Here is a 21,782-nt window from a genome sequence, read left to right as displayed (position 1 = left end):
TTAGTATAAAACAGAGAGCAGTTTTAAAAGTATCTTGAGCAAATACTAGAAAATTGGTGAAGGACAAAAAGTCATATAATAAAACAATTGTTGACTTTGGATTTCAGTTGCCCCGGTGAATTTCATATCTCTGGGGTTGATAAATCATTGTATCAACCTCAATACAAAAGTCAATAATTGTATATTATCTCTCCTATAGGAGATTGACAAAAGACAACATGCACATATTATGTACAATTATAAAGTTTAGAAATCATAAATGAAAAATGTTACTCAATATTTTGGATGGAAAACTATCTACAGTCGGCAGTATTTTAGAAAGAAAAAAATCCTTTGTTAAGGACTTCCAAACAATTCTCTGGTGTTAAAATGTTCCAGAGATCTTCCTGATTGCAGAAAACTTGAAATGCTCTCGTTTGATTTAGATAACAGTTTGTATATGAAATTGCCACTAATCAATTCAATTAATCAATCATATAGCACGAGTCCCTGTGTTTGTAGTTCTGTGCATAGACTTATTTGATGAGTAGTCCAAAGTTTAGCTACATGTTGTGCTGTTAAAAGTCTGCCAGTAATTTTAGTATATTGCCACAGGAAATCGTAGTCATTGTCTCCAGTTAATCTTAGGAATCAGTTAAAATTGTTGTCCCTTTGCATTCACTCTTCCTTTTTAAATGCATCATGTTATTTTCATTAAATGAGAGAAGTACCTCTACATTTTAAATAGTTTTTGTTTCAAAGATCTACATATTTTTGTAAGAATACCTCAGGTGATGTGAAATGATCCATAGCATTATCAGGTAGACTGTCCCAGGCAGAGTTTTCTGGTGTAAACATGGTTATATTTTTTGCTTTAACATGGGTAGTCATACCAGCTTTCTAAAATAGATATAATCATATGTAATTTTAAGTTACTAGAGAAATAACAGTTCGCACTGATTCCTTACTTCAACTAAAATAAAAGAATATTTATGGGGTATATACACAAAACTTTCCTGAATTAATATATCAAATTCTACAAAAGTTTACTTATAAGTTCTCCTTGAAGTTATATGGTCAGGTAAAGAAATCAAGAAGACATGTATAAAACATAAATATGGTTCCCATTATGTGATGTTTCTCCATTTTATATGAATAAGTACATGCAACCCCTCTAAAGCCATAAAATAATAATAAATCTACTTTTAAATCTTTGTCAAAACTTGAGAAGTTTATAATGCTCAAAACAATTTATATAAAAGTCTTACATCTACCAACATCTAAACAGAATAAGTTTTAAAAAATAAAATATGACAAACAAAATGGTTAAAAATTGTGCCCTTTTAAGCTTTTTACATAAATATTAACTTCTACATAAAGAAACATACTTCAATCAAAGACTCTAATCTGCTGTATTTCTCTTCTGCTTTAATTAAATCCAGCATAGATCTCTGCAAGAAAAGTATAAAGGTAGGTAAAACAAGAGGGTGTATAATTAGTACAAAAATCAAAATTGTTAGATAAAAAAGTGGACTTGTCAAATGGTGTTGCCTGTGCTACCATATATGACTGAATAAGGCTACAATTATTTAAGTAGATGCAGATTTAAGGACTCTGTCAGAACAAAATCACAGCAAAATTTCAGGACCATTAAAATAATACAAAATTAATTCCATTTATATTAGTGATGTTCAATTGGTTGCACCTGAAAGGAATCACCTAAACACTTGATCATGTCTCCTCTAATAGCTTTCAATGTGTGCAAATTCTTTTTTTTTTGCATAATGTCTTTATCATTATATATATATATATATATATATATGGTCTAGCGCGTCAGATACAGTGCAGGCAATTTGATGTCACGATATCTCAGTAGCATGAGTTCGAATCCCGGCGAGGGAAGAACAAAAAATTTGCGAAAGCAAATTTACAGATCTAACATTGTTGGGCTGATGTTTAGACGAGTTGTATATACAGAATGTACACAGCCATGTATCACCATCACTGCTGGTGATCCGATGGATAAATCTGTTGTAGAGTTGTCACTGGTTCAGACGTACTTATAAATATAATTATTTCTGTGACTGTATCTTGCATTAATTTGTAGGATCCTTTACAATAGATATTTCAGCTAATCTGTAACAATTACATCTTCATGCCTTATATATCATGTACTGTATTACGACGCTAGATTAAAACTGACGAGGAAAGGTAACACCCGGCCACCGAAAGCTTTATTATTGTGAAGCCTAGGTGGTCGAGTGGTCTAGCGCGTCGGATACAGTGCAGGTGATTTGGTGTCACGATATCTCAGTAGCATGAGTTCGAATCCCGGCGAGGGAAGAACAAAAAATTTGCAAAAGCAAATTTACAGATCTAACATTGTTGGGCTGATGTTTAGACGAGTTGTATATATATATATATATATATATATACAAATCTAAATTGAAAACAACGTTCAAACCTATGATTGCGTTGGATAAAAACCGCAATTTTTATACATGTGCATGCAAAACAAATTTCTTGTTAGAGTGTCTAAATACAGCACAAACAACATTTTCCAAAAGACCAAAAAAGTGAAAAAGTATATTTTAACAAAACGCATTTGACTAACAGGTCGAACAACAAATGTTCTTAAATCCTGCTGACTGCCATTGGCGATTGCCAAATAAACGGATCACAAGGTGTAATAAATGGATCTTAACTATAAATTTAATACTAAACAGAAAAGAATAAACTAGCGGCAAAGATGGTATACCGCAAACAAAGGTGCAAAGATTTTTTGTACACCATATCCGGATTTCGACAATTAATGTCTCTTCAGTGATGTTAGGAATCGAAACGGTATTTGGAAGGCCATATAATTTACCTCAATTTAGGATAGACTCTTGAATTTTGAAAGAGTCGAAATAGGATGAACGGATCATATAAACCCGAAGGCAAATATAATACAAGCCCAAACGAAAAATATAAACAAATCTAAATTGAAAACAACGTTCAAACCTATGATTGCATTGGATAAAAACCGCAATTTTTATACGTGTGCATGCAAAACAAATTTCTTGTTAGATTAACCTATGCCGCGATTTTGTTAAGTTTTTAACGTTGAACAACAGTTGTAGTAACGCAAAAGATGTTATGCTAGAAATAACCTATGTTTTCATATATTAATATCTATTTTGATTGAATGTTGTACAAATCTTTAATCTTCAACGGGGGATTAATGGATAATTCTGTGATTGTGTGAGATAATCTATTTATTATTATTTGAAATTTATTAAGAGTCACGGGTCTCTGCTTAGGTGTCATCAGTTTCAAACAAGTATGTTTATTTTAAAGCTACTTTTTATGCATCGCAAGTGTTCACTTGAGCAAAGTTGACAGTTGTAATCTGTCGTGCTCTTGGAAGTATCCGTTAGATAAACAAGTGAAAGTTTAATGGTCAAGATTTTACGACCTATGGTATTGAACATCTGTGTCTGGATATTCACAGAGAGATATTTATGATGTTGTGGTCTCTACATAATGAGTTCTAATGAGCTTTGGTGGGTTAGGTTACTTGATTTGTAACTATAAAATTTATGCACACTTGTCATTTTGACAAATCAGATAAACAAAATTTCGGTTTCAAGAACTGAAAATAATACTGCAAGTTAATTACACTGGTCATTAAGTTTAAACCATACTATCGATTCTTAATTGAAAGATGTTTTATTGCTTTCTGTTTTCATATATATTTTGACATAATACTCTTTTTAACTGCATATTTTAGCTAAGAAAAAGAAACCTTTTATTCATAATCTTTTATATTTTTTGGTTTTATTTTTGGTCACCAAATTTCACAGTTATTCAATTTAAAAACATAGTATCTTAATGAGAACTTTTGATTTTTTTTAATGTGTGTATATAAAAGTACAATTTATTTGCATATAGATTGTTTCAGCTTTTTTTTTATTATTCATAATCTTTATATATACAGATTTCATTAATTTGTGGGCTGGGATGTTATAATTATCTTTTTAATACTGGTTAATGAAATCATAACAGTGTGTACTGGCTGGTCATTATGCAATTTTGACACACCTACCTAGCTATTGAATATTCATGACTTGATAGATAAGAACAGCACGTGTAGCCAAAAACTGAGAGTTGTAGATTTGTAGCGTAAATGTACATATGTAGTTGATAGAATAGAAAATAATAACAGAAATATAGTGTTTATTTATTTAAAAGCCAAGCGAGTAAAACACAGATCTATCATTATAGCCTGAAAAAATTTCAATAAAGTTGGAACTTATTTCCAGGTAATGGAGATCTAAGGAAAAGTATCTATCGGATTATCTGTGATGTTAAAACTTTTTATGTTTAAACACAGCATGGATTAAATGTTTATGTCAACGACCCAGGGTCCCACTCCAACATAGAAACACAGAAAAGGATTTTTGAAAATTTAGTATCATCATCTTAATAATATATTTTTGATGTAGTCCATTCTTAGGCCCGAGAACACAGTTATTTCATAGTGCATTTCTTTTAGACAATAAATTCAAATTTAAAAATCGCACCTGCTCTATCTCAAAAAGATTTTTACAGTGTAGTGTACTACTATTGATACAAATAATATCAAAATTATAGAAACTTCTACCAGCTCTAACTCAAAATATTGACAATTCTGTGTTAAGGGGGGCTAAAATTCAGTTTGACAGCTTCAGACATTCTAATTTTTGACCTTTTTTAACTGGACCAAATCACTACTTAACATAAAGATTCAGCACCCAAATTTTTTAACATGTAAATTCATCCCCTTACTTAATATTTCATGCATAAAACATCAAGAAATAAATTGGGAAAGTGTAGCAAAAAAATGCAAGTTATACACTTTTTACACTAGGGACTATATTCGTAGACAACGAAAACCAAAGGACGATAACTGTGTCCTTGGACCATATATGTAATTCAGTTTACTGTATAAAAATAAGGAGATGTGGTATGATTGCCAATGAGACAACTATCCACCAAAGTTCAAATGAGGTGGATGTAAACAATTCATTTAAATAGGATGTATGCAGGGCTATCAATAAATCTGAAGTGGCTGTTTTAAACTGCCAAAGAAGGTAGCTACTAGCCTGTTTATTACAAATAAATCAATTCAAAGTAGGTGACTTCTGGAATACAATGAAAAACTGCTGCCTACCACCTAAGTGAATGAGATAAAAAATACCTAAAAAGACAATATAATCATTTTGACAGTTTCATTTCCTTAAAGAGCGAGATTAAGAAATTTGTGAAAAGATATATTCATTTACCTTAGGGTCACCTTTGACCTCCGGGTTCTTAGTTAACATTTTACCAATTACATGTACAACTCCATTTGCTGCAATTATGTTCTCTTTTATCACTGTTGTTTTAGATGCTCTTTGACCTACTGACCCTGGTAACTTGTATCGATAAAATAGATCACCATGTTTCTAAAAATATATGATTTCATGTGAACATTTTTGCTCTTTGAACTAGCATTTTGCTTTCAATCAAATGTATTTTTCATTGCGCCAACAATGAAACACAAATGCAATCAGAAGGTCAAATGAAGTATAATATATATCACAATCTGAATGAACAGGTTAATTGTTTTTTTTGGGTATATGCTTGTTCTCAAGGAAATATCATTCTAAAATTATTAAATTTCAAAATTAAATTTCTTTGATATAAAACTTCACTAGTATAAACTTCACCTGATCTATTTCATGAACAAAACTGAATCAACTGTTTGATTATCAGGATTTTTTTCCCTAGTATTTCACATAAAACTATTTATGAACATTCAGGGTATAAATTTCTAAAACTGTTTATTTTAAATGATATATATTTCAAATAGGATTTCAAAGCTTCAATTAGGTGTATTTCAGCAAAATTATCAATAAATATATTTGTGTAATTTATATTCAGCACTTAATAAGATTATTACATTAAGAACAAAAAGATGACATAGACAAATAAAAAAATTATCTCTGAAAAACAAAAACATTTATAAACCTTATTTCTAGTTTACAATACCGTTTTGGCTTGAATGTTTGCAGGGATCCCTTGTAATGTATACACATCATTGGCCTCAGCTAACTTGTCAAGTGTCCATTCTCCTACCAATATATGTTGTCGCAAAACCTGCTTAGCTGTATCTGCATCTGCCACAAATTCTTCAAACTGTAAACATAATGAGAGATATATAATGACTGGAAATTATAATATAATGAATGTCTGTCAGTTCTTAGACATGGCTATATTTGATTCTACAGCCATAACCAATATTCTCTAAGCTGAAACTCTACAATAGCAAGGTAAGTTTTTTCATACATGTATGTTAGCTTCTTAATTTAGGGTAATGTCTTTAAGTAAATTCATCGTAATTATTATTTATCATACATACACTCTGTCTACCAAGAACTGTTCTAAATCCACCATCTGTCGGGATAAACAGTGTAAATGGTCCATTGTTACGTAGTTCCTTGTAATAATGCTCTGATACCAGTTGACTTGCATAATTCATCTTTCCTTTAACTTCGTTATCTCCAAAATTGTTCAAGTCTTTAATAAGCTAGGTATTAACAGAAAAAATAATTTTGAAACATAATTTAAAGATACAAGTTCATGAAAACTTATGACGGCTATATTATTGTTATTATACATTGGTATCACTAATATTGAGAAATGTAGTCCTGAGCAGTAAATCATATACTAGAAAGCACAATATGATATAATGCTGCAAGGGATAATATTTCCCAATATTTATTCGTTAACTCTTATATAATATATTATACCACATATTACAGTCACCTGAAAAATTGAAGAAGTTCATGTTTACAAATTTTAATGAATTGATAATTTGGTGATTCAAAATTAGATATTTATATAGTCAATAATCATCAGAATGTAACTTTATATACAATCTTTAATTACAATGTGATTTTCAACCATGATCCTGAATTAATTATCACTTTCCATAATTTTTTCATATTTTTGCCCCATCATTGTTTTTATGTTGTTTACAAGTGCAATAACTTAGGATACTGAATATTAATGGAAAAGCAAGTGTGAAAATTATAAACAATTCATAAATGCTTTCCATTCTAGCTCCTGTTTCCAAAAATGACAGTAATACAATGCACATATACTTCGTCCATTTGTAAACATGCAACATATCAAGACAACAATTTCAACACATCATACCTAAATGAATAAATCTGATCACAAAATTAAACCAACAAAAATGTCAAACAACAGCATACCACAAGGTTCTTCAATGAATACAAATTTGGACTAAGACTAGCAAACTTGAGTCCAAAACAAATGAAATAAGCAAATCAATGTGACACAAATAGTCCACTAACTTCTAACATACTGGTAAATAACAGCTACATGAACTTTATCAGTTGATAATGTGAATTTTATAAACACACAACATTAATCCATTTTATATGTCCATTATTCTGTTGTGTATTTTTCAAAGAAATAAAGTAAAGAACTTGGAAACCGTATTATAAACATAAATACATCATCAATATCATTGAATTAAGGTATAATTATGAATTTATACATACATCAGCTATATTATTGTAACATGAAATCCCATCTCCTCCATATCCTTCATTACATGAACAACTAAAAAAATATTCAAAAATTAAGTTTTGTATGTAAATAACCTGATAGAGAAAATTTACACTAGAGTTTCTCTTTTTAAATTTGGTAGAGGGCAGCAATAAAATTATGCATCCTCAAAATTCTTCATGGCATTCAAAAGTTCTGAGCAAGAAAACTTTCTATGTTTGAATAAGAGGATGTAAAGTTAAATTATGTTTGTGACCTTGACTTTGCAGGCAGACTTTCCAAACTTATTTACATCACATACTTTTAGTCAGCAACAACAATATCAAGTATTATTAATATCCATCAAGGCATTTAAAATTTTTCAGTCAGACACAATTTTGTATGTTTGAATACGGGAAGTAAAGTTGAACTAAGTTTAGACCTTGAACTTGTATGACTTGCAGACAGAATTTTCAACCTTATTCACTACACAACCTCTGGTGTTCAGCAGCAATAGTACCAAGGAACATAAATATTTTCTGAACAGTACATGGTTTAAAACCAAAGAAAGACAGAAAGGATAGACACACTGATTGACAGAGTGATTATTTTATACCCCAACCTTAAACTTGTTTGCAGACATCATAACTTATAACTATATGATAGTTTAAAATATGAAGTAAAACCTCTTATAACCATGATAAAATATTGCATTTAATACATATGCAGCATTTATTCATCATTTGACATAAATAAAGTCTGAATCCAATTTGAAAAAAAAAGTGTTGATTCTAAAATTCAGATGGTTAGAGAAGGGGCTGCAAGGAGAATTACAACACTGGTCACAATAGATACTTTTATGAATTTGAAAGCACAAAATAGATAAATGATTGATTGTCAGTTGCATAACAGTCAATTGCAATAACAGTAATTGTGTCAAAAGTATGTCAACCAATAAAGAATTATATATGATATTCAATTTATCATCATACAATTAAATACAAAATATTCACTTACTAACACTGCATTGGACCAACACAGGACATATATAAATAAGAAACTTACTCAAACTGCATTGGACCAACACAGGACATATATATATATATATAAATAAGGAACTCACTCAAACTGCATTGGACCAACACAGGACAGGAATAAATAAGAAACTTACTCTAACTGCATTGGACCAACACAGGACATACATAAATAAGAAACTTACTCAAACTGCAATGGACCAATCACAGAACAAGTTGCATATTCACTACAGTAAGAGGCATTAATGGAACATACATCTATCATTTGACAGGTCTGCAATTGTAGATCCATTTCATACCCTCTTAAACATTCACAAGTATGCTAAAAAAAAATCAGTGATGGTTTACTAGTGCATCGGACTGAACCAGCATGGCAATAAAGTGTGTTCAACACCTCTGTCAAACATTTGTCAATGAATATTTCATCATAATGCATTTCCATTACATCTATACATGTATTGAGTGTCATATACTTACTATCGCAACAAGAGTGAATGAATGCCTCAATGGTTCATGTCTGTAATATTTGTTTTTCGTAAATTGTTTTGTTATAAATTAGGCCATTAGTTTTCTCGTTTAAATTGTATCACATTTTTTTATGTTGGGTCTTTTATAGCCGACTATAGAAATAGGTTTTTCTTATTGTGAAGGCCTTACTGTTACCTATAATTGCTTAAATTTACTTTATTTGAACTCTGGTGGATAGTTGTCTCATTTAAAATCATACCACATATCCTTATTTTCATACTAGTCCACTTCACTGACAATAACAAAATGTTTTGTTGAAAGATTAAGGTCTTACTACATGTATCACAAATATTTAATATCATAATGAACCATTCAAATGAGGTCAAGGTCAATTTAACAAAGAACATGTAAACCATGCAGCTTTTCATAATGTAGTTGACCCATGGCTTATACTGTAAGTTATACTGAACTAATCACAAAAACTTAATGATGATCAAAGAACCTTGTCAGATGGAAATTTACACCTTACATTCTTTCTGTAGACCAAATGTTGTTGACCTATTCAATGTAGTATTTTAGAAAATGACCTAATCATGAAAACTTAACAATGACCAATGAACCATTAAATTGAGGTCAGTGTCAGATGAAGAGACATTTTCTACACAATGAATATAGTGAATATATATTGTGTAGAAAATGTCTCTTCATCTGTTATTACTTATAGTATTTGAGAAACAGACCTAATCACAAAAACTTGAGTTTGAACAATGAACCATAAAAATGAGGTCAAGATTAAATGAGCCCTGTTAGATAAATATACAAAGCTGATAATAATTCTGTACAGAATTATAGACGACCTATTGCTATTAGTATCTGATAAAACAGAGAAAACAGACCTGATCATTTAAACCAAACATTGACAAATGAACTATGAAAATGAGAACAAGGTCAAATGAACCCTGTCATCCTTACAATTATTATATAAATCTAAATGATCTGTTACTTTCTGAAAAACTGATCAAATCCCCAAAACTCTACATTGACTAATGAAATGAAGTCAAGGTCATATGGTCCCAATCAGAGGGACATGCCCACCTTATAATCATTCTATACACCAAATATAGTTGACCTATTACATGTGCATAGTTTTAGGAGAAAGAAATTAAGAAAGTTCATGTAAACCACATCTGACAGGCATGAATATTTGCAATATAAAACCATCAAATTCAATCCAACTTTTGTCAGATAGCTGTTAACTTTTACTTAATTGTTTTGTGTCTCATGGAAATAACATACCTCCCCAGGTCCTGCATATCGACATCTTGATCTATTTGTATCACAGCCGCCATTGTCAACTTGGCAAGGGTCAATAGGGTCACATACATAGCCATCACCATGGTAACCAGTTAAACAAGAACAGTTAACTTTACCAGGACCAACTGTGGTACATGAAGCATTGTCATGGCAAGGTTTAAAGCTGCTCTCTGTACAAGCATCGATGGCTGCCAAAAAATTGACATTGATGAAAAATTCTAGAAATTCATTCAATTAATATATGTACTTAAAACAGGAGAGTATAAGACAGCAAAAGATAAAATGGTGAAATTTGGATCTGAAATATCCCCATTTAACCTAATAAATATATAAACTGTTAACACAGAGATATGTCTTGCCTTTTTGTAATTTTGATAATGCAAATGTTGAAATTAAAATAGCAATACTTTAACACGTAAGTTATGCAAATATTCAAGGTCAATGAACCATGACTGAAGGTATATAGCTAAACAGTCTCCATGGAAATGAGATGTGCCAATGCTAATACAACTGCATACCAAATACCATTGACCTATCATAAGTCGTTCCCTTTAAACAAACCTAAACACAAACAATAACTTGTAAACTATGTAAAAGTTTTAAAGTCAATAAACCATGATGAGGGGGTGGGGCTATATAATCTCCATGGAAACGAGACTTGCAAATGTCAATACATTTGCATACCAAATATTATTGACTTAACATTAGTGGTTCATCTTAATCTGATCTAATCACAAACTAATACATGTAAACTAAGCAAAATTTTCAAAGTCAATAGACCATGACTGAGAGGGCGGGGCCAAATATTCTCCACGGAAATGAGATTTGCTAATGCTTATACAACTGCATACCAATTAACATTGGCCTACTACTAATGATTCCCCTTAAACTAACCTATCACAAACTAATACATGTAAACTAAGCAAAAGTTTCAAAGTCAATAGACCATGACTGAGGGGCAGGGCCAAATAATTTCCATGGAAATGAAATGTGGCAATGCTAATACAACTGCATACCAAATATCATTGACCCTCCACTAGGGTTCACCACAAACTAGACCTAATCACAAACTAATAAATTGTTGACGCCGCTGCCGAAAACAGCATACCTATGTCTCGCTTTTTGACTCCGTCAAGGCGAGACCAAAATCAGTTTCATATTTTTGTAAGAAGCAACTGTTATGAAAGTATCGACTCCCACACAAAAATAAATAAGAGGCTGGCAAATTAAAACCGTACGGGTTTTCCGTCCATTTATTAGTGTCATTGTGAAAGTAATCAAGAGTCACAGCTCCTCAACAGCATAAGTGGAAATTGTCAAGATCAAAACCAAACTTGGCCTCAATTTTTCCTCTGAAACAACATATCTAACTTAAAAAGAAATTGGTTGAATAGTTCTAACTATTGTACAGAAATGAAATAAAGCATCCATTCAGTCAATCAAGGATCAAAACTACTAGATGGCAAAAGCGAAATTGTTCTAAATTTACCTTAATTTTGTTATTAGAATCAATTAAAATGTGAAAAATGTGAAAATCCTGAAAACCTTTAAACAAATTTGAATAGGATCTGATAAAAAAATGAATGTGCTGTCTCAATGAAAAGAATTAATAAAGGATATTCTTTCAAGTCCCCTCCAAAAAAAATAATCCTCCTTTTCAGATATTTCTGATTATCAAATCATTTAAGGTTTTGATGAGTGGCATAACCTTCATACTTGTTTGAAAAGGATCTGATAAAACAATGAAGTTGCTACCTGATGACAATGTTTGATGGGAATATTTTTATAAGATCTCCTCCTCAAAAAATCATCTCCATTCTGACTTATCTCATAATCAAATTCATTTGTGGGTTTGACAAGTGGAAACCTTTCAAGAGGATCCAAAAAATTAAGGCACGAGCATAGGGACAACAAAGTGATGACAGACAGACTGATAGACAGACGGACCAAACACATTATATTAGCTGCTTCTTCATGGTGTATAATAACTAGAGGCTCCAAGGACCCTATATTGCTCACCTGAACTTTGGCACAGAATTGATACAATGCAAAAAGAATATTTATATAGAATGGAATTGAATGGGCCAAAATCTTGTCTTGCTGATCATTTTTGCTGTTAAATCAATCTATTATAGATTTCAAGATATAAGGTAAAAATGCTAAAATTTTTCAAAAATGGAGAATTACTTCTATATGGTGCTGTTTAAAGTTTCTCTTTATCAACTATAGTTTTCACCTAAAACACAAAAAAATTGTACAAATTGTCATCGAACAGCAATTATTTTCTGATGATTTCAGCTTTGTTGAATTCTTTGAAGATCTTATCTAGCTTATCATTTTTGCAGTTTTAAGTTTCCCTCTATCTGTTTTCAAGAATATAGCCCCCACCAAACAAAAAATGGGTAAAATTTTTCATTAAGCTATATAAAAAAGCCATTTATTTCCTGTAAGGCGTTAACTGATGCATAGCCATAGCTCACACAGGCCCTTTGGTCAGGTTAACAAATAATTTATAAATGGACAGATAAAATCAAACATTTCAAAATAAAATAAATAAATGAGTAGCAATAACTTACGAACACATTCATGACTACTTTTAACTTCTGTTTCATTATTTCCAACAGTGGTGCCATCTGTGCCATTGAGGTCCTTTCCTGCATCATGAGCGCTGATGTACATCCTTTTATACCATTGGTCACAAGTACACATCACCCAACCAAATACATCTTTGCACTTAGAGTTCTTTGGACATGTTTTATTTTTACATGCTTCAAGTTCTGTAATAGATACATGTATATTTTCCACATTCATGCCAGACAAAAATGTTTAAACTTGCTTTATAAAGTCATCACCAACTGCTAGGAGATACAGGAGATAATAAAATTGGTAAACATTTTAGTTTTATCGTTTGAATTGTTTTTCCTTTGGTCATGTTGGGGCCTTTTACAGCTTAATAAAGGGTATGGGTTTTGCACATTGCTGAAGGCTGACACTCATTTCACATCTTCTTATTCTAATCCTGTTCAGATTCCTGACCTAAAATCTGATTTGCTTTAGAGATAGTGTAACAGGTGACGATATTTCAATATTTTTGGTGCAAATGCTGAAGAAATTCATTTTAGAAACATAAAAACAATCAGTCTCAGTATTTTTTTTCAATTTTTCTTGACCTACCTTGATCACAACTAGTACCATTATACCCTGAATCGCAGTCACATGACCCATCTCCCCGAATACCATTCTCACATTTCCCATGAACACAATGACAATCTAAAAATTTGTAAAATAAATAATACAAGTACCAGTATATATATTAATATTCTTTTCTTACACATCATATTCAATAATATTACATGCTATATGAATGAAACAGCAACCCAACAATAACAAATCCAGAACAGACATCTATAGTTTAGCATGTGTCTGGACCATATGACATGCTCTAAATCCTGCAGTCTATGTCTTAGTGGTATGTAAATAAAGAATACACATAAAAACTACCACAATAAAAATAAAAATTGTAAAGGGTTCCACTGAACCCTGTGTCTCGCCTGTGAATAATGCTGTCAGTGTAAATGTTGATTGTAAAACGTGAGTCCAATAAAATACAGAATTCAAAAATAAACTTTTTCTTTAAGATAAGCTTCTTAGGTCCAAGTTTCATAACAATTCATTAAGGTTAACAAATTTATCATGTCAAAAAAATTCAAACCCAGACTGGCTGTAAATGTTTATTGCAAAAAAACTAAGTCACATTGCTGCTGTCAGTGTAAAAGTGCAATGTTGACTGTAAAAAGTGAGTTTGTTTATCAGTAAAATACTGAAAATGAAAAATAAAAGATTTTGCAAATTTTGCTTCAGACATTATCCCATGAAAAAAATTAAAGGCAAAAAATTGCCAAAAAATGGTAAAAAATATCATTAAAGGGCAATAACTCTGATAACAAGTTGACTGAAGATTTAGGCCCTCCATTACTTATGTATGTGGATCTTGTATTGCTGATCATTTTTGCTATTTGAAGTTTCTCTATATCTATTATAGTTTTTAAGATATTAAGGAAAAATTAAACAAGAGGCTCTCAAGAGCCTGAATCGCTCACCTGTATTTCAGAGGAGAAGATTTTTAAATGTTAGCAAACTTGATGAACAAATAGTGTAAAATTGTCTTTAAAGGGCCATAACTCCTTAAGGGGTCAATTGACAATTTTGGTCATATTAACTTTTTGTAGATCTTACTTTGCTGAACATTATTGCTGCTTACAGTTTATATATATCTATAATAATATTCAAAATAATAACAAAAAACTGCAAAATTTTGTTAAAACTATCAATTCGGTGGCAGCAACCCAACAATGGGTTGTTTGATTCATCTGATAACTTCAGGGCCAATAGATCTTGACCAATTAAACAATTTTACCCCATGTCACATTTGCTCTAAAACATTTAGTTTTTGAGATATAAGCCAAAAACTGCATTTGACCCTTATGTTCTATTTTTAGCCATGGCGGCCATGTTTGTCGATGGATACAAACTTCGGATACAATTTATAAACAAGATACCCCAAGAAACATTTAGTTAAAGTTTGAAAGTTATTGGCCCAGTAGTTTCAGAGGAGAAGATTTTTAAATGTTAGCAAACTTGATGAACAAATTGTGTAAAATTGTCTTTAAAGGGCCATATCTCCTTAAGGGGTCAATTGACAATTATAGTCATATTAACTTATTTGTAGATCTTACTTTGCTGAACATTATTGCTGCTTACAGTTTATATATATCTATAATAATATTCAAAATAATAACAAAAAACTGCAAAATTTTGTTAAAACTATCAATTCGGTGGCAGCAACCCAACAATGGGTTGTTCGATTCGTCTGAATATTTCAGGGCCAATAGATCTTGACCAATTAAACAATTTTAACCAGTCACATTTGCTCTAAAACATTTAGTTTTTGAGATATAAGCCAAAAACTGCATTTGACCCTTATGTTCTATTTTTAGCCATTGCGGCCATGTTTGTCGATGGATACAAACTTCGGATAAAATTTATAAACAAAATACCCTAAGGAACATTTAGTTAAAGTTTGAAGGTAATTGGCCCAGTAGTTTCAGAGAAGAAGATTTTTAAATGTTAGCAAACTTGATGAACAAATTGTGTAAAATTGTCTTTAAAGGGCAATAACTCCTTAAGGGGTCAATTGACAATTATGGTCATATTAACTTTTTTGAAGATCTTACTTTGCTGAACACTATTGCTGCTTACAGTTTATATATATCTATAATAATATTCAAAATAATAACAAAAACTGCAAAATTTTGTTAAAACTACCTATCGGTGGCAGCAACCCAACAATGGGTTGTTCGATTCGTCTGAAAATTTCAGAGCTGATAGATCTTGACCAACTGAACAATTTAATTCCATTAGATTTGCTCTAAAAGCTTTAGTTTTTGAGATATAAGCCAAAAACTGCATTTGACCCCTATGTTCTATTTTTAGCCATGGCGGCCATATTTGTCTATGGATCAAAACTTCGGATACAATTTATAAACTAGATACCCTAAGGAACATTTAGTTAAAGTTTGAAGGTATTTGGCACTGTAGTTTCAGAGGAGAAGATTTTTGAAATAGTTTACGATGACAGACAACGACAACAGACGACGACAGAAGACGGATGACGACAGACGCCAAGTGATGGCATAAGCTCACATGGGGCCCTTCGGGCCCCGGTGAGCTAAAAATTGGGAAAAATCATAATTAAAGATCAATAACTTCAACAAGGAGTCCACTAACAATATTTAAATATGTAAACTATGCAAAAAATTCAAAGACAATGAACCATGACTTAAGGTTCAGGACCAAATTATCTCCATGGAAATGAGAAATCCCACTGCTTATAAAACTGCATACTAAATGCCATAGACTTATCGTAAGTGGTGCCCTTTACACTAACCAAAACACAAACTTTAACTTGTAAACAATGTACAAGATTCAAAGTCAATGAATCATGATGAGGGGATGGAGCCATATAATCTCCAGGGAAAAGAGACTTAAAAATGCTAATACAACTGCATACCTAATATCATTGACTTAACAATAGTGATTCGTCTTAAACTGATCTAAGCAAACTTTAACATGTAAACTATGATAAACATTCTAAGTCAATTCCATGACTAAGGGAGTGGAGCAAAATAATCTCCATGGAAATGCAATGTGCCAATGCAAATTCATCTACATACCAAATAACATTGACCTATCACTAGTGGTCCCCCTTAAACTGACCTAATCTCAAACAACTACATGTAAACTAAGCAAAAGTTTCAAATTGAATAGAGCATGACTGAGGGGGCGGGCCACATAATCAACATGGAAATGAGATGTGCCAATGCTAATATAACTGCATACCAAATATCACTGACCTACCACCAGTGGTTCCCCATAAACTGACCTAATCACAAACTAATACATTCTTGGCGCCGCCACCATCAAAACAGCATACCTAAGTCTTGCTTTTTGACCCTGCCACAGTGAGACAAAAATTAAATTTTACCCCTATGTTCTATTTTTAACCATTGCCCTTATTTCTAGTTAAAATTTCAATTCAAATAAGGATTTATTGACCAATATCACAATTAGCATAGCTAATACAATGACTACACAGGAAATATGTCATTTTGTTAAAAATTTACGTACTTGCGTTCTATTCATGACGTCACAAAAAGCACTTATTTTGATTTTCCAAGAAAAAATCAATGAAAACGAGTTAATTCACATTGATTTTTTGGACAGGTAACATAGAGTGCATGCGTCGACAAAAAAGATTTTTTAACATAATGTTTGTGAAGACATTTTACATTAAATATTTAGTTTGTCAATATCTACGCTGTATGTTTCCTAGGCATGAATTTGGTTGAAATTTGGATGATTTTGTCAAATGTCGCAAAAATCTCTATTGGGAGAAACTGAGAGGTTTCATTAACATGAAGCTAGGTTATAAACAAGTCTTTTTTAAAAAATGGATCATCAGTATATATTTCCTCACATAGAATTTTCTTATACCTTGCCAAAATGTAGATTTTAGCATGGTTTTTTTCAAAATATAATACAAAGCATAGGTCTCTGTGTTATTTTTCAAGCTGCAAGTTTTCCAAAATGGACATACTTTGCATAAATTATTCATGAAAAAACACTTCTTAGTGAATAAAATGAGAAAATGAGATTGAATTTTGAAATGAGAAGATAGGTTTTAAAATATGCTTTAGGAAAAGAAAAAAATGGTGTCACCAAACTTGTTTTCTTGCTACAAGTAAAAACTGAAAATGTCTTTAACATTCCCTTTATAGATTTTTTACTATTAGAGTTATCTCCCCTTAAATGGCTAGTTGAAAATTAGATTCACACAAAAACAAATATTTGGTATTTGTTTAAACAGTATAAACAAGTGAAACTGTGAGCTACTGCTCACTGATGATACCACCGCCCAAATATTTCGGTAAACAGGAAGTTGTTGAGTAATGAATCTGAAAACGCATCACACGGTATAGCCGACTTATATAAACCCTGAAACCAAATTTCAGAAATCCTTTTATTGTAGATCCTGAGAAAAATGTGCTGAAAATTTTCAACTTGGCTATCATGTGTAAAATGATACAAGTGTTCGGTAAACAGGAAGTTGTTGAGTGATGAATCTGAAAACTCATCACACGGTATAGCCGACTTATATAAAACTTGAAACCAAATTTCAGAAATCCTTGTATTGTAGTTCCTGAGAAAATGCGACGAAAAATTTTCATGGGACAGACAGACAGACTGACGGACTGACAGACTGACGGATGGACTATGAACATTTATCTTACATAAAGATGACCTTTTAAAGGAAGGAAAACAGTACAGAATTACTATTATACAATTAGCTGTGGATAATCTATTTTGAATGTTGCATGGTCTTCTATTAAGAAGGGTTAACCATGTGTTGCTGGTCATGGCTAAAAACTTATCTTAATCCTCTTCTCTAAGGATTTATAACTAATAAACGTCTTTAACTTCTCCAATAAGTTACCACAAAAAATCAACGCAGTGAAAAAAAATAAATCTATAGTTACCGGGTAGCAATACTGTTTTTTGGCAAATTGGTGCAAGAAATTTAATTACAAAAGCCTTCCTGTTTAAAAAAATACATACCTTTGTCACAGTTTTTACCATATTTCTTTTTATTAATGCACTGTTCACATGCATACCCTGAAAAATGTTCCTGAAATAAAAAAACAGATGTCAAAAATATATTATAGGATTTATTATCATATGTTCTTCTGCAAAAGTAACCATTTTCACCATGTAGTATTTTAGCTATTTTTGCTGCAAAATAATGAACTGGAAAAGAATCCAGCACCATAAAAAACTAGAATATAAAGCAAAATGTCTGAGCCTTTTATGGAAGACATGAGTTGCCTGCCATCTAAAAATAAAATTTTTAACCCCTCAATAGATATGAATTGGGATGAACATCCAAAAGTCACTCAAGTTTTATTCAGGAAGAACAATGTCTAATTCAAGAAAATTTGGGATGGTCCTATTAAAAATTGTTACTTTAAAGATATTAAGACAAATGAAGAACCACATTAAAATGGAGATAGACAAGAAGCATTTCCAAAAGAGTTGATGAATCCACCATTACTTGCATTTTTCTAAATGACCATATTTGGAAAAAGGAAAAAACTACACCATTCTTATTCTAAAATAAGCTTTGTCAGCTTAAGAGCATAAAATAAGGCTACAGATTTTTATTTAAGATCAATATACAGTCATTCGAACGAAAATAGAACCAGTAATTATTTTGTAATAGGACAAGATACTAGAAGTCCTGTTGAGCTTGTATCATGTGCTTATTTATGCAAGATAAACCACTTGATTGCTGCAAAATTGAAAGGGTTTCCAACAATAAGAAGTTATAATAACTCCAAAATGACAATTTTTTTAATATTTCCTTATTTGTAATAAAGTGTGTAAGCAGTAGCTCATTGATTCTTCTTTCTTTTGGTACATCAAGTGTCTTTATATCTCAGCAGATGACAAAGATTCAGCATTTCAAACTCGAACAGTTGCTTTTTTTTTTAAATAGACTGTTGTGCTTCCTTTAATAGCAAAGGCTCATATTCTGATTGAAGCAAAAAAAGTATGAATTGTGTTGCAAAACCATAACAAATAAATTGCCTAATTTTAAATTCTTCTACATAAAGTTTGAACAATGTGAAATTTCCAAAGTCAAGAAAGTATGACAGAAAGGGTTGATTATCATATTTTCAACTAAAATACATGAATGCTAATGCAACAGCATATATCAACAGCCTATCATATATACTTCTTTATGAATACACCTATTATATGAGCCACTCCATGCGAAAAGGTACAAAAAGATAAACTTTACAGGACACATTGTTGAGGTTCGTTAAAATGTTTTTGAACAACAATTTTATCTGTAAAAAATATTAATAATGTCAACATCCATAAAATGGTCAATTCTGTCTTGAATTTGTCAGTTAAAAAGGGAAAAAACGTAGAAATATCTGAAGTTTTGTACTTACGCAAGTGTAAAAATCATTTGTTATTCGGAACAATGCTATACTGAGCCGAAATAAAACTATTTACAACACTAAATAGAGAAAAAGTCAACCGTTTTCATCATCTCTTCCTAAGCCTAAAGAAAGTAACACAACAGTTAAACGTACACGAAAATGCAAAAATTATGTCATTTTGAGTTTTTGAAATTTAAATTTACGTTAAGTTAAGTTATTTAATATTATATAAATCAACCGTCCTTGGACAGGATTCGAACCATTGCCCTATTAAATTGTATTGATTTCTGCTTTGTAAGCAAGAGCCTTATCTCCACTGCTAACCGGTTGAACATAATCAAATGGCAAAATAAGATACTTAAACTATACATGGAAAAATGAATAAAAAATGTAAATAATTGAGCAAAATCTAAGATAAACAAAAGAGGGGGGAGGGGGGTGTAAACACTGAAAGGTGTGTATAGCTTACAGCTTAATCATATGAGGAAAAGTAACAGTGCTTTATAGATCACAAGTCTACTAGCAATAATTATGCACACTTTTTAGAATTTCACAATTTTTTTCTTTTTTCTACCTTTTTGCATGGACTAGCTCATATAAAAAAGACCCATTCTCAAATTCCAATGTACTGAATTAGAAAGGATAACAGAAATCACAAAAAATACTGGATAGTACAACAGACAACTTCAACCATCTACACCCAACTCCTTAAGAAAAAATCATTAGTACAATATACAAAATAAGACAACAAAAAATCACACAGTCCAGTTATCCTGACTTGATACAGGCACATAATGTGGTGGGGTTAAACCAGTTTTACATGTGCACAAACATGATTGAAAATTAGGAGCCTCATATACTTACCAGTATCATGATTGAGAAGTATGGATGCTTCTATATATCACTAATCTCTCAGAAATAAACTTATCAGAAAACTAAAAATGATGTATTGACAATACTACCATTGCTGAAAAAGTTACAGCATTTCAAAATGAGATGCAAAGTTACTGGTAATATGTGTACATTTTGTATTTCTAAACTTTAATTTTCTTTTCAAAAAAAACATTGTACTTTTGTAGCAATAACAACTACTTGATATACAAATGTATAGTATGATAGTGCTGCCTTTTCCCAGACTAGCCAAAACTCTTATCCCCTACTATTATTATCTTGTGGTTTTAAACTGGCGTGTTAAAACCCCCCAAAAATTTCTAAATTAATGAATTTAAACCATTATGAAGCTTTTGATTTTTTTTTCTGATTATGTTGGTGAGTTGCTGTCTTATGGACCTATATTCAACATCTATCATTCACATTTACATGCATTTGATTATTATACTTACTTTGGTCTAATTCTTATTTAAATTTTTGTTGATGCACCATTTAAAGCTGTGGTAATTACCTGTATGACTTTGACTTCATAACACTCACCTGACAAGTACACTGTCCGTTTCCATCAATAGTATCATTACATATTCCATTACCACTACAAGGTCTATTCAGTTTGATATTATAAATTGAAGGACATGCTGAAAATGAGAAATATTCAAATTCAAACTATATCTTTAATCCTTTTGTTAATCAAAGCATCATTCCAATGTGATGCAGTCAAGATATAAGAAGACATAAATGGTCACTTTATAGGTTGCACTTTGTAAATACAGCTGTTTCACAAACCACGCCTCTTCTGGGGAGATATACAATATTCATAGATATTTTGTTTTGTTTACCTACTGGTTCCCGGATATGATCCCTGTTTCATCTTGTAGAGACATAACTTGGGAGGGTTACAAGTTTAAATATACATGGATAGCGGCTAAATTGAATCCTGAGGAAGACC

General features: G+C 31.4%; 1 protein-coding gene across 1 annotated transcript in view; it reads right to left on the bottom strand.

Moving 5' to 3' along the window:
• LOC127710232 (stabilin-2-like) overlaps positions 1 to 21,782 on the bottom strand; it is a 64,803-nt gene that overhangs the window by 34,942 nt on the left and 8,079 nt on the right. Inside the window, exons 2-13 of the mRNA XM_052215998.1 lie at positions 21,374 to 21,471; positions 18,552 to 18,621; positions 13,551 to 13,646; positions 12,953 to 13,153; positions 10,359 to 10,564; positions 8,780 to 8,916; positions 7,575 to 7,635; positions 6,404 to 6,571; positions 6,034 to 6,180; positions 5,286 to 5,447; positions 1,368 to 1,430; positions 766 to 879 (exon numbers count right to left, since the gene is read on the bottom strand). Coding sequence (XP_052071958.1) covers positions 766 to 879; positions 1,368 to 1,430; positions 5,286 to 5,447; positions 6,034 to 6,180; positions 6,404 to 6,571; positions 7,575 to 7,635; positions 8,780 to 8,916; positions 10,359 to 10,564; positions 12,953 to 13,153; positions 13,551 to 13,646; positions 18,552 to 18,621; positions 21,374 to 21,471 — 1,523 coding nt within the window. The remainder of the gene's footprint in view (positions 1 to 765; positions 880 to 1,367; positions 1,431 to 5,285; positions 5,448 to 6,033; positions 6,181 to 6,403; positions 6,572 to 7,574; positions 7,636 to 8,779; positions 8,917 to 10,358; positions 10,565 to 12,952; positions 13,154 to 13,550; positions 13,647 to 18,551; positions 18,622 to 21,373; positions 21,472 to 21,782) is intronic.

Source organism: Mytilus californianus, unplaced genomic scaffold, assembly GCF_021869535.1.
Source record: "Mytilus californianus isolate M0D057914Y unplaced genomic scaffold, xbMytCali1.0.p SCAF_1, whole genome shotgun sequence".
Taxonomy (NCBI): domain Eukaryota; kingdom Metazoa; phylum Mollusca; class Bivalvia; order Mytilida; family Mytilidae; genus Mytilus; species Mytilus californianus.
Note: the sequence above shows the minus strand (reverse complement) of the source record. Positions and strands in the feature narration are given on the sequence as shown.